At 31.9% G+C, this 13,844-nt stretch overlaps 2 protein-coding genes across 2 annotated transcripts; both read right to left on the bottom strand.

The window, feature by feature from the left end:
* Positions 1-3,180: 3,180 nt before the first annotated feature.
* On the bottom strand, positions 3,181-5,982 carry LOC110370290 (protein takeout). Its single transcript, XM_064035542.1, has 5 exons — positions 5,833-5,982; positions 5,155-5,374; positions 4,602-4,732; positions 4,128-4,280; positions 3,181-3,378 (listed from the first exon to the last, which is right to left on the bottom strand). Exons 1-5 carry the CDS (start codon positions 5,888-5,890, stop codon positions 3,227-3,229), a joined length of 714 nt encoding a protein of 237 aa, XP_063891612.1. The 5' UTR covers positions 5,891-5,982; the 3' UTR covers positions 3,181-3,226.
* Positions 5,983-6,444: 462 nt separating this feature from the next.
* LOC110370289 (circadian clock-controlled protein daywake) lies at positions 6,445-12,903 on the bottom strand. The gene is made up of 5 exons (XM_049847634.2): positions 12,646-12,903; positions 12,047-12,266; positions 9,015-9,145; positions 7,017-7,172; positions 6,445-6,624 (listed from the first exon to the last, which is right to left on the bottom strand). The coding sequence occupies exons 1-5, from the start codon at positions 12,707-12,709 to the stop codon at positions 6,473-6,475; spliced, it is 723 nt and encodes a 240-aa protein (XP_049703591.2). The 5' UTR covers positions 12,710-12,903; the 3' UTR covers positions 6,445-6,472.
* Positions 12,904-13,844: the final 941 nt, after the last annotated feature.

The raw sequence follows: 13,844 nt of genomic DNA, 5'->3' as shown, positions 1-13,844 counted from the left end.
GTTTTATGAACAATAGTACGGAACCCTTCGTGCGCGAGTCCGACTCGCACTTGGCCGGTTTTTATTCATCTCTATGTTTAATCAGTAGGGACTACAAGTAATGTAAGTTTACCTAATTCTCAAAATATCGGTGATCTCAAACTATCTATTCAAAGTCAACGATTTTCACAGAGTGGTAAATAAATATTATGTCAGTGGTTGTATGTACATTTTGCGAGAATATATAGCGAGTGAATCTACAAGTGTAGTGTCTACAAATTGTAATTTTACATTAAATGCAAAAAAATGCTTCAAGTAAATTAATCGATGTTTTGGGATGATTAAATATTGATTCTATTAAAAATTACGCTATTTTCGTACATAAGAGTTGTATGTAAATGTATTAGGATAAAAACAACATATCGATATTTTCTTAATAATCTATTAAACTGCAGAATATTGATTGTGTTGAGTAATAGGACCCTATTACTAAGACTTCGCTCTCCGTCTGTCTATCACCCTGGCTGTACCTATCTTAGGAACCGTGATACTTATACAGTTGAAATTTCAAGACAATCATGATGTATTTCTGTTGCTGCTAGAACAAAATTAAATATAGCGGCTAATATAAAACAAATATTTTATGTATAGGTACTTTTGTATAATAAAGAGGAAACTTTTTGTAGTTGTTTTGTTTACCCTAGGACACCGAATCTACTGAACCGATTTGAAAAAAAAATCACTGTTGGAAAGCTATGGTATTCCCGAGTAACATCTTTTATCCCGGTTCGGGTAGTATTTCCCATGGGACGCGAGTAAAATAGCGGGAAAACGACTAGTTCATTATAAACGATAAAAAATTCAAAGTGAAGTAATAAACGCTTTAAACAAAAGAGCGTTGTTGTTCGAAATGCTCTGAAAGTCATTTAATGATAAACAATAGTTAAAAGTCACTATCCTCATAAAAAATGTTATCTGACATTCATTCAAAGCAGTTTTATCGAACTAAAATCTGGTACATTATTTTTTCTTTTACTAGATTGTAGAACATAAAAGCAATGTGTAAGGCTGTGCAGCTATTGGTCATTGAGCCTTTAATGTTTTAGTCTAGATATAACGATAAATAAAAAAAATAAGTAAACAAAATAGTCGAGGATAATACTCGTTTGTTTAAGGAAAATGTGTAGGATTAATGGGTACTTTATTTTACAGCAATTTTTAATTACCTACATAAAGGCACAGAAACTGTTGGAAAGTTTCGCCAAGTAAAGAGCTGAATAAAGTAATATTGATTACCTTGGAACAAGTAAAGCAAAAGTACTCTTATATACTCCTCTTATATGTATAAGTATTCCTCTTATGTACTTCTTTTATGAACTCTCTCATGTACTCTCTTATGTACTCTCTTACGTACTCTCTTATGTACTCTCTTGTGTGCTCTCTTATGTACTCCCCTTATGTACTCTAATATACTCTCTTATGTACTCCTGTTATGAACTCTCTATAGTATAGATTCTTTTCGATGACTTCATAATATTCTGAAATGTATTTTTTTTATCCAAACGAACTAGTCACTTCGGTGCAAAAAACATATTATTTTTACAAAAGAAAATGTGAAGTAGGTTTCTTGCACTTAAAGTACTCGCTTGAGCCGGTTACTAAAAACAGGTCACGCATCCAAAAAGAACGACATATTATGTACCTATACCTATTGAGAAGGCTGCCTTTGCATGAATATTTTATCACAAACTACAATTATTAATTTTTATCTCCATATGAACAACGATGGCACCTAATTATTTAGTCTCAATCTTAAAATCAAAATTGTTCAACCTAACTTCTAACAAAAGTTTATAATTTCGTAGAACATCATTTGCCTAGCCTTTTTCTAACTATCGGTCGGCTTTCAGTCCTCCGAGCCTTTTTCCCAACTATTTTCTGGTCTGCTTCCAGTCTAACCGGATTCAGCTGAGTACCAGTGCTTTACAAGAAGCGACTGCCTATCTGACCTCCTCGACCCAGTTACCCGGGCAACCCTTGGTTAGACTGGTGGCAGACTTACTGGCTTCTGACTACCCGTAACGACTGTCAAGGATGTTAAATGAGGTCGGCTTCCAGTATTACCGGATAAAGTTGAGTTCTAGTATATTATGAGTGAATACTATAATTTCGCAGGTTAAGAAAAATAAGTATATAGCTCAAAATCTGTTTAATCTTGTGTGAGTAAAAATAAATAAGCGCCATCTGTTTTGCTTAACAAGAACTGAATAGTGTTATGTAGAGCACAACGTGTTTAAATGTTTTACTTAATATTCAACTGATGAACTCTTAAATAAGTTTTTTATTGTTTTAATAAGATACAAATATAAGATTGTTTTATATTTGAATAATTAGGTACTATCAATACAACTACGAGATGATTTGACTGTCTTGCAAATGCTTTTCGCTTGAAAGCTTTTACTATAGATCTATACTATGTCTGTCTGCCTGTTTTCGACAAACTCCATAACTATTGCACTGATTTTCAAGCAGTTTTCACAAATTTTCACCACTCGATAGCCTGTTTCTCGAGGAAGGTTTTCGTTCATAATTTGTTAAGATTTGAAATTGAGACTCTTTAGTATAACTATAAAAATCCATTTAATCGTCATGCCGACTTAATTGATACAGCCTAAAGAATTATTTTTACTCCTGTAATTTATTTTAACAGTATCGATTTGTAATTTATACAAGAGCATCATAACATTAAGCCTATAATAAAATAAAAAAAAAAGTTATTTTCGATAACCATTGACGTCAATAACCAGTCCAATGTTTTGATATCTACTCATCTGATTAAGTTAATCGTTGTTACGGAAGTTTTATAGGGGAAGTGTGAGCGAAATAAAATTCTAATATACCAATAAATAATATGTTTCACGTCAGATCGATCTGTTCTAAAAAAAAAAACTTTAATGATGATATCTTGGTATGTTAAGCTGATATCGCTACTAGGAACGTATTTATTGATAACTATTGTGGGTATTTTTTTCTGGGTATATTGTGGGTATATTTTTCAAAATTTTGAAGGTTTTAGAGAACTTTGGAGGTTTTAAGAAATCTGGATCAATACATTATTCCCTTCTATTTTTCTAATGACAACACTACCTCACTGATATTTTTTTTTTCACTAGGGGATTATTTTAATAAAACACCTATAACTTTAACAAAACAGTCCTTTAATTAAGCCAATCCATACAGAACACGATCAGTCCAGATAATACTCTTTCAGTGGCAGTTTTCCGAAGAAATGATTGACGTTTTCTATCACTCCGGTAACAACGGTCTCGACTACTTTGCCTCCAATTTCCTTGATAACTTCATTACTGCTATTCTGAAGAAGGTCCTCGGTAGCCTGAGCTGGAAAAGGAAATGAGACAGTATTATAATTAGGTATAAACTTAGTGTAGGATCTCGACGAATAGACTTGCCCATTTGAAGACAGACTTTTGATTTGACTGTTATATATATGTACCCATATATGTACCTATATACGTATGTGTGTGGAGCGAGCGTAGGAGCTGATAGGAGGTTCTGGGTGCAACAAATGCAGCAACAACAAATGTATGAGCGAAGTTTAGTAGTTTCCGTGATTTATATCGGGTGTGTCGTTCACAATCACAACAACATTAAATGAAATGCGTTAATTTACTGGTTAATGAAAAAGAAAAATACTAAAAAAATGCATTTTTTAAACAAAGTAAATATAATAATAATATGCGAAAATTAGGATACCATATAAAAGTCAGTCATTACAGACAACTGAAATTCTCCCTTGAAAATTGACAGCTGTCAACTGATCAAAACATTCGATACTCCCAACTTTATCTCTGCTTTACACATGATGTTGTAAATTATGAAAACGAAAAATGACTCCAATGTTTAAATCATTGAATGGTTTAGGTTTAGGATTTTTTACAATTTGCCGTATAATAAATATCAAAGTATATGCGATAGGATTTAATGTGATTGTGAACGACACACCCTGTACTTATATTTTATTTTACTTTCACCAAAAGTTGCTCCTGGGCCCTTTTATTAACTTCTTCAACATGTAATTATGACATGTATTACTGACAATTGTAAAAGCATTAAAAGAGTTCTCTTACCCAACACTTGATTGTCTTTTAGCAAGCCTTCAAACTTAAGGTCAGACTTGGCCTTAAGGTCGAAACTATGATTGAATTTCTTGATCCTCAAGTATTTTTCGCCATTCTTTTCCTTCTCGACCGTTTCTAGATCCGCCGTTATTTCAATGTTTGCTAAAATAAGAACCAATGTTATTTTAAAGCCTACTTCTGAGGCATTGAATGTAGAAAAATAAATAAATGTAGAAAAAATGCAAAATATTACAATTAAATATAATTATAAGCTTTGAAAACAAGGATACAGTATTGTAAGGATGTACATTGTAAATATTATCAGCCTTACTACAAAAACTTAAACATCTGTTGAATACTTGTCTAAAAAAAGTGTGGCTGCAAAACGGGCCTTATTACAAAGTCATAATCTGTTTTTTTATAGACAAGTGTTCAACAGACATTTTAAAGTTTTTGTGGAACTTTTAAGATTGGTAAACTTACGGAGAAAAGCGTGGACTTTCCCTTTTCCAACAATTTTCAGGACAAGAATCTCGCCTTCCATTTCATAATCACCATCGATAGTCAGAGCACAGGACAATTTTAGAAACAAGCTATATTTTACGTTGCTACGACTGTAAAAAAAAATATTTTGAGTTTTTTTTTTTAATAAAACTTAGCAACTTTTTATTAATAAATCAAGTTTTGGTTACTATTTTCAATCTTACATAGTATTGGGAACTGACATGGAAATTACTAGAAATGGAAGTAGCCATAAAAAGTTTTAGAGTACCATTTTAGCAGAAAGTTCTTAACGTTCCTTGTATATGGTGTAACTGCTATAACTGCTTAGTACACAATTAAATGAGAAGGAAGCTTTATCTCTTTGTATATCGCTCTTAAACGTCAAAATTACAAAACCGATTGAAATTGAATTTGGTACACAGATAGTCTTGAGCCTGAAAGAGTTCTCTCGGGACCGAGCATTTATTATATTAAATAGAAACATGATTTTTCTTTCTTCTATATAAAACACATTAAAACTTACTATACTTACGCCAATTTGATTGCTTTACAATTCCTCAAACCTTTCACAGTAAGATCACTCAGGAGGAATTTTAGATTCGGTGAACTTGCGTCTATGCTCTTAAAGGTAATTGGATCAGCAGTCTTGACTCCATAGTCTGGTATGCCATCGGCGAACACGGGTATTAATCTCCTGGCATTTTCGGTAATGCAGTCCGAGTCAGTTGATACGCACGGCGTGATAGATGGAGCTGCGTGTAAAAAAATAGTTAAAAAAAAAACAAAAAAAAAACACCCTTATTGTACGTTTCTTAGCTAATCATGTATTGTCATCGGAACTCAGAGTGTACAAAATTTCATCCTAATCGAAGACCGGGAAGTGGCTCAAATAAGGATTCCAAGATTTTCTAACATATATAGTTACAAGTGAAGCTAATATATGTAAGCGTGTTAATAAAAATAATAAAGCAAAAGAAGAACGAACGGGACTCTTGAATTTCAAAATTAGAACAAATATTTCTAGAATGAATCTGGTTCATCAAAGCTACTAAACAGACATTTGTTATTGGGCGGTTTATTTCGCCACTTCTTCTTAACAGCAAAAACAAATGAAGAGTAGACGTTTTGAAGTTGTCTTTCGTTTTGACATTAGAAAGTTAGATTTCACAATTTTCTTTAAAAGAGAAATAAAATGTATCACTTTACTTACCCGAAGCATTTGTTAAACTAATTATAACACTTGCAATAATTAATAGTTTTTGCACCATTTTTCCTATTTTCTCTAAAGATTTTTTAACTAAAGCTCAGTGACAACTGAGCCAAAAAATGTTTTAGACATAATATTTATATCAAGGAAGTCTAATGACGGTATTATTAGTCATGTTTCTTGTTTTAATAAATTGTTTCTGACCTCACAAATGTTTAATAATGCATAAGACATCTATTTTGGTATTTTCATTATTAAGGTTAAAGAAAAAATCCATTTAAAAACACGAGATTTTGATCCGTATTCCAATTTGTATAGCACTCAATATTAAGTTGCTTATTAATCAAGAAATATGTTAATCAATATTATTCTTAATTAGTCTACAAAAATTAATTTGCGTCGCAACTGTCTCAGAAAACCTAAAATACAATTTAAATATTGCTACCACATTTTTCATCAGGAACCCTGTAAGTACTTAAAAAACACTTACGAAAAATAAATTCAATCTCTTGCTTCGTAAAAGCATTATAAAAATATCTAAGTGATTATTCTGGAATATCAATATAAATAAGAACTACTTATTTTATTCTGTCAAGATTTATTAAAAACTTCATTGATTTTAGTAAAATCATTAAAAATCCTCTCAATCCAAAGCAAGATCTTCCGTTGGCACTGCAGTAAAGAAATGCTTAATGTTTTCAATAACTTTAGCGACCACAGCTTTGATGACCGGCTGACCAATTTCATTAATTACACCGTTGCCATTCTGAGCAATCAACTCACTCGTTGAATTACCTGGAACACATCAAATTAAATATTTAAAAAAAGTTTCAAGCAATTTTGTATTATGCCTGTCTTTATAGAAAAAGTAGGTATATCTGAGCCCACATCTAAATTTTATTGATTTCTAAAAAAACGAGTAGTTCTCAATTTGTTTGGCTTGTTTTCTACAATTGCGCATGTCTATAATAATTGTATATTTTCTTTCATCATTATCATCATCATCTCAGCCACAGGACGTCCACTGCTGAACATAGGCCTCCCCCTTAGATCATCACAGATACCTGTTGGAGGCGACCTCCATCCAGCGTTTTCCGGCGACCTTTATATTTTCTTTACTAAATAAAAATAATATTTGGTTCTTTCCACCATCCATTTTAATATAGAACTTGATAAAAACTACTTACGTAAGAACTCGTTGTTTGGGAACAAGTTCTCAAACTTCACATTCGATTTGTCCTTTAATTCAAAAGTGTGTTTCCATGCTTTAACGTGCCAATGTTTCTTTCCATCTTTGCCTTCTTTTTCATCCAAGTCTAATTCAACATTAATCAGGAGTTTGGCTGAAATATCACAATAATAAAAATGTTAACACAGGTATGTTAATTTTAGTATGTTAATACGGTTTAATATTTTATACCTGTATATAAGCAAGTAAGTACCTATAACTATTTTTATTTATACACATAAAATATTTTTGTTATGCATTTACCTACATGATCATTCAGTTATTCTTTCAAAAACTAGATCTAAGTATATTTTTAAACTTTTATTTTCAAATAGAATCTTCCTAACAACATCCTCCTCCTACAACTAAACATTTAAAAACAAATGAGCATCATCATTTAACGATAGCAAGGTCTAGAAATATCTCGAAATAACGTTTTGATTGACGTTTATAAGGGTCAATAAATAGCGCCGATGATTCACGATTGAATGTCAATTATGTTGACAATATAATTATCATGTTTACCTTACAATTCAAGCTTGAACTTCCACTAGAGCTAGTCATGTTTAATATTAAAAACAAAATAGGTATCATGTTTTTCGTGTCATATGGAATTAATGTTTATGATACAGCAGATTTGCTCACAAATAAAGGCTTGAGCAGACCGGATGCGTATGCGTAACCACGCGCGTAGTCACGCGCGTAGTTACGGCGTAACCATGAGTTGTAATGTATGGAAATGTATGAGACAGGCCACACCGCTTGCGTAACGTAGACACGCGCGTCGTTACGCAAGCGGTGTGGCCCATGTGACGCTGCGCGTCTATACATCGCGAGCAGACCGGATGCTTAAAGGCGGATCATGTCTACGTTACGCAAGCGGTGTGGCCTGTCTCATACATTTCCATACATTACAACTCATGGTTACGCCGTAACTACGCGCGTGACTACGCGCGTGGTTACGCATACGCATCCGGTCTGCTCGAGCCTTAAAACCTGAATTTCAACTGACAATCGTTTTAATGATATCATTGTTATCCAAAGTAATATATGTTATCCTTCTCTAAAATCTTAAAAACCCTTTTCTGTCATAGAATTATATGTTTCACGTCGAAAACCAGTTTCGTGTTTGAGATCAACTCATCTGATGTCCATAATAAGTGTTATAATGAAGCTTCCTTATGAAGAGGAAGTAGAACTGATAAAATAAAAGTATTATTATTAGAGTTCGTCTTAAGTTCGTGGTCATATACAAATAAGTGCCTTTATTATCAATGACGTTAAACAATCACAAATTTAAGCTGAGTGTACAAGGAGCAACATTATTGAGCAACTATTTTGTTTCTAGTAAATGTTTTAGCAACATAAATTAAGCTCAAAATTAATAACAATTACATAGGTTGCTATTGGCACAGAATCCTTAATTACACTTTTCCTAATAATATTTATTTATAATCATAGTGAAAAAATTGAGAGAATACATTTTCTTTCCTACTCTTCTTCTATAATAATCACATCGATATTTTACTGGAAGAATGGATCAGAAACCGTGACTCTTATTTCAAGACTCAATATTTTTAGTGTAAATATTTCATCGGCTGTAGGTAAACCGGCTTAGGTGTACCAATTATCCAGATGATTAGACACAATCCACAAGCAATTAGTCAATAATCATGCATTACTGCGTCCTTAAACGGTTTCCAGTTTACATAGGTACACTCAAGTATAGTCGTTATTTCAAAATAGCATACAAACACGTTCCTAAATAGCATTTGGTCGATATGTATGTTTAAAAACATTGAATTTTTTGAGCCAATAGCTTCACCGATTTGGTTGTTGAAGAACGATTTTAAATTAAACAAATTGGTCTCATTCAAATAACTGATAAAGAAATCAAATCCGAGTAAATCGGTAGTTTGGTTAATCCTAGAAGACTTACAAGTAAAAAAGTACTTACGGACTTTAGCAATAAGGTTTCCATTGCCTTCAATAGGCAATACGAAGAGTTGTCCTTTCATATCATACTTTCCATTTAAGTCTGGTGAGCATAGAACTTTGAAGATAAGTTTTGACTTGGCGATATCTCTCCTGAAAAGAGAAAAATAATTATGAAAAATTTCTATTGAATAAAATGATGGTTTTTACTAGGTTAGTTAAGAGTTCAGCATCGTAATTTAATGTTTAATCGGGTTTCAAAAATCATCACCGTCTGCCTAGACTTTTCCCAACTATGTATGTATGTTGGGCTCGGCTTCCAGTTTCAAAAATACAGTTAATAGTAAAAGAAATTGCACTCGATATTCGAAAATCAATTCAACGAATTATGAGTACATTTAAGAACAAACAATTTGAATATCTCATAACATAATGTTGCGCAATTTAAAGTTTCCCCCTGTACAAACTGCGTAAACACTCTCATTATTGAAATGTGTGTATATGTAAGTAAATGAGCCAACTTCTTCGTTCCTCGTGTCTCGTCAAGGCCATCGACTTCGAACACTGGTTTTTGCCACTACAAATTAAAGAAAACACTTAAATGCTCTACATTATTCGTAAAGTAAGGAAAGATTCATAAATATTTTTTTTTATATATTTGGTAACATAATTATTCATTTTCAGTTTATTCTAACAATGCAGTGCATGGAAACAGACTTACAAAAACAATTGAATGTATTATTCAAAGCTAAATGACTAAATGCATAACTGTTTTCTGTTGTTATGAGTAGTTATGCTAAAATATTAATTTTATAAATAACTTTGGTAAGCATCAATTCAATCGATTGATTCAGATTATTTTTCTTTGTCTCTTTTATTGATTGTAGGTAAATGTGTAAATGTATAACGTATAACGTATAAAATAATATGCAAAACGAGATATAACTGGTTTTACAATATTATGATCCAGTTCATCCAATCAGGCACCTATAAGTCGATGATAAATACCTAGTAATCTAGACTGAATTATAACAACAAGGAAAACTAATAAGAAATTTGAGCACTGGTAAAGCACCTCTTTTAAACAGTAGATTTTTATATAAAAAGTATCTGTTTTTAAGTATATTGGATTCACTGCAACTTTCATTTAAACGTTCATATATCAAGATTGGAAATCAAATCCACGATATTTGCTTATCAACAATCCACCAAACATTTTGCCATTTCTAATGGTACTACGGAAGTTTCACATCTTTTTCAATAATCTCTAAAGGTATACCAGGTGCCAATTTATACCAATGTACGTATATATATAATTGATGTTGTTATTGATATTTAAACATCGAAGTCGCGATGCACAACTGGTAATACAAGCCTTGAGACCTAGGCTACAACTTGACTTGACCTAGGCTTCACTCACAGCCAAGTATGACGAATAGTTAATTAGCATAAATTATTACATTCGAAAAAATCTCAAAAATAAACATTCCAAAATCAAGTTATGCAATTTTTGCGGTCTGTGTCAGACCCTTGATCCAAATTATGAAGGTGTACAATGTAAAAATGTAAGCCGGAAGAAAACATATGAATAACGCAAAAAAATTGCATCTCATCGTCTTAATATAGCTCAGATTATGACGGCAACGGGTTAATTCATTTGATTAATGATTATGTGCCACTTAAACAAGGATCAAAGAAAGATCAATTGGCTCTAATTGAACCTCGATAATGTAGTCAATACAAGGAAAATGCATCAAACAAAATTAACTTTAATAATCCTTAGCACAATTGTCTGTAATAGTTACATGTCAAACGATATAATTGTTCAGTCCACCGTATCTCCATAATTATAGGATATTTTCTTGTTGTCTTCGTAATTATAATATCATTAGACGTTTTTTATTTAAGGAACCGGTTTACAGTGTTCTTAGGAAATATGAAAAAATATGTGTATTGGTTCTGATTTCGCTTACAATGTAGCAATGCTTTGACAACATAATACTTTCATTTTCTGATAAAGATGCTAGTTGAAAAGCAAAATGGCAGAATAGTCTACGACAAAAAAGCACCGCCAAGTCTTACTAACAATAAAACTTACCAAGACAGTAATAATTATTACAACCTCCCACTAGCTTAAACCAGGGATTTAAAAATTGACCGTCTAATTCACATCTCAGTCTGCCTGAGACAGATAGGAATTCAAATATATAGCAACATTATGCCAATAATCTGTTATGAAAATACCAAAATTTCATTTTGATTAGAGCTATGGATGGATATATTATAGCTATGAAAATGAAAAGGCTTATGGGAAAGATGTCTTTGGGAGAATAAAAGTGTAATTTTGCGGCAAACTAACGAGTATCATTTAATATATCTTTTAAGGTCATGGCCATGAAGAAGCAGCTCACCACACAGGAACAGTTTACATTTATTTTATGTGCACCTAAGCTAGATTTTTCTCTACAGTAATAATACGCTTCAAACATGGTTCGTGTAACCACTGACATTTGAATTAGGTCTTATGCAACCTTAAAATTATGAATGCCACCCATGATGTAAACTGTTTCCGTAGTTCCACCCGCATCCTTACAGCAATGAGCTAAATAGAACTGTATTACATGGAAGCATAGAGACCAACTATCGTCATTATTTATGGCATGTAAGTTCAACAACATTTTACATCTAATGTATTTCAGGTTCAGGTTTGTATTTCAGGAACTACAGAATCGTTTTAGATGACTTATTTATTTAAGCTATTTAGACTTTAATGTCTTACTTTTCATTAGGATGCACTAAGCAGTTTCCATACATGCGGGTGAAACCACGGGAACAAACTAGTACAAATGCATTTGCTAGTAGGTATCTATACCTGTACTACAGTATGTGCAAAATAGGTTTAAATAAATAAGAAGTTTGCTACTGATCTTATAAAATTCAAAAATAAATAGAAAAAGTCAGTCAAAATAGTGTTTAGCCAGCTAGAAATAATTTGATAACCACTTATGATGTGGAGTAATAAATAGGTAGGGTGTTAGACAATTTTATACTTACTGAACTTTCTTAGGCTCACAGTTCTTCAATCCGGTAACAACAACATCTGTGACAATCAGCTTTATGTTCGAAGAACTGGCATCAACATATTTCACGTTCAAGGGATCAATAGTCTCCACGTTGAGATCAGGAATTCCATCTGCGAACCGCGGTATGGCCTTCATGGATGATTCCTTGATACATTTCGAGTCGTCCCATTTACATTTTGTGATGAAAGGTGCTGGAATAGACGGGAAGGATAATTGAGTTGGTTTCTTTGTAAGAATACTTTTGAATTTGGTTCAAAAGTAAGATTTTATACCGGATTAGTATTGTGATATTTTGCTCATGGCACAAAATATTGTTCTGTGTGCGGTCAAATTAAAACTCCAAATGTACCTAAACTTAAAAATAAATTCAATTTTAAAACAATATTTAAAATCGCTATTATCGCTAACTTATTTAGGATTCATCTGGAATCTGTGTACAATCACTGTAAGACATTTCAAAAAACGTTAAGTGCACTTTAAAATTATTTTATTTTGTTATATAAGGTATATTAATTTTATTAAAATGTATAGTTTTAGTTATTAAAAAAATGAGGAAATCAAATACGTTACCCAAATTAGAAGTCACTAAAGAAATGTACGTTAGGAAAACTAAAATAAAACCTTTAGAGCACATTTTAATTAATTTGCAATGTGTAAGACAAGGTGTATAAACACGACTGCACACAATTGTATGAACCGTTAACAGTTTCCTTAATCAAGAAATAACAACTTATATATATGAAGGTTTCCCTAGAAATGTTAATCAATTTACATTATGTAGGTACTTTGAGTACAAAGGTCTGAGTACGATTACTATATTTTTACTGCAGCTTCGCTTTTACAGACACCAACTTATATAACCCTGAATTTTTAATAAAATTTTGTAAATCCTGTTTTTGTATCATGTATGTAATTGAACAAAAAATCTGTCAGTCTGTCTGTGTTTGAATATTTTGCCAAAAAAATTGTAATGGATAGTGTATTTAGACAAAATTAGCCTTGTAATCGTAAATAATTTAGCTGTCTAGTAATTATTATACATAAATAAAAACAGTTTCCCAAAGCCAGAAATAAAATTATATGAAAACAGTAGCTGTAGTTTACCTTTTCAAATCTTGGATGCAAAACCAATTACAGAGATACTTACGTTATATATCGGGTGTGTCGTTCATAATCACATTAAATTAAATGCGTTAATATACTGGTTGATACATGACGATTAACACAAAGAAAAAAGAAAAATACGTAAAAATAAAAAAATGCATTTTTCAAACAAAGTAAATAGAATAAAAATGAGCGAAAATTAGAACACCATATAGAAGTCAGTCATTACAAACAGGTGAAATTCTCCCTTGAAAACTGACAGCTGTCAACTGATCAAAACATTCGATACTAATAACTTTATCTCTGCTTTACACATGATGTTGTAAATTATGAAAACGAAAAATGAGTCCTGTGGCTAAACCACTGAATGGATTATGTTATTTTTTTTACAATTCGCTATAGAATATCATGAAGTACATGTGATAGAATTTAATGTGATTATGAACGACACACCCGATATGTAACTCCCGTGATAATATCGAATGAGACTGATTTTAAGAAAAATTGCGAATAAAAAATTACTTGTAAAAAGTTTGTAATAAGTATCAATATCTGAAAGTGACAGAAACGTTAACTTTTCTGTAAGTATAAACAAAATAAACGAAGGTTTAAATTATTTTAGAAATACCAATGAAAAATGCAGTATGTGTTAACATAAAAAAATA

This window comes from Helicoverpa armigera, chromosome 7 (assembly GCF_030705265.1).
Source record: "Helicoverpa armigera isolate CAAS_96S chromosome 7, ASM3070526v1, whole genome shotgun sequence".
In the NCBI taxonomy this organism is placed as follows: Eukaryota; Metazoa; Arthropoda; class Insecta; order Lepidoptera; family Noctuidae; genus Helicoverpa; species Helicoverpa armigera.
Note: the sequence above shows the minus strand (reverse complement) of the source record. Positions and strands in the feature narration are given on the sequence as shown.

Excerpts from the sequence above, each read along its gene's own strand:
- LOC110370290 (XM_064035542.1), bottom strand. The coding sequence starts at position 5,890 with ATGGTGCAAAAACTATTAATTATTGCAAGTGTTATAATTAGTTTAACA. Across the intron at positions 5,375-5,832 it reads TAGTTTAACAAATGCTTCGG|CTCCATCTATCACGCCGTGC; the intron begins GTAAGTAAAGTG and ends TTTTACACGCAG. Across the intron at positions 4,733-5,154 it reads TGTAAAGCAATCAAATTGGC|TCGTAGCAACGTAAAATATA; the intron begins GTAAGTATAGTA and ends TTTTTTTTACAG.
- LOC110370289 (XM_049847634.2), bottom strand. The coding sequence starts at position 12,709 with ATGTGCTCTAAAGGTTTTATTTTAGTTTTCCTAACGTACATTTCTTTA. Across the intron at positions 9,146-12,046 it reads TGTGAGCCTAAGAAAGTTCA|GAGAGATATCGCCAAGTCAA; the intron begins GTAAGTATAAAA and ends TTCTCTTTTCAG. Across the intron at positions 7,173-9,014 it reads AAACCTTATTGCTAAAGTCC|CCAAACTCCTGATTAATGTT; the intron begins GTAAGTACTTTT and ends GTGATATTTCAG.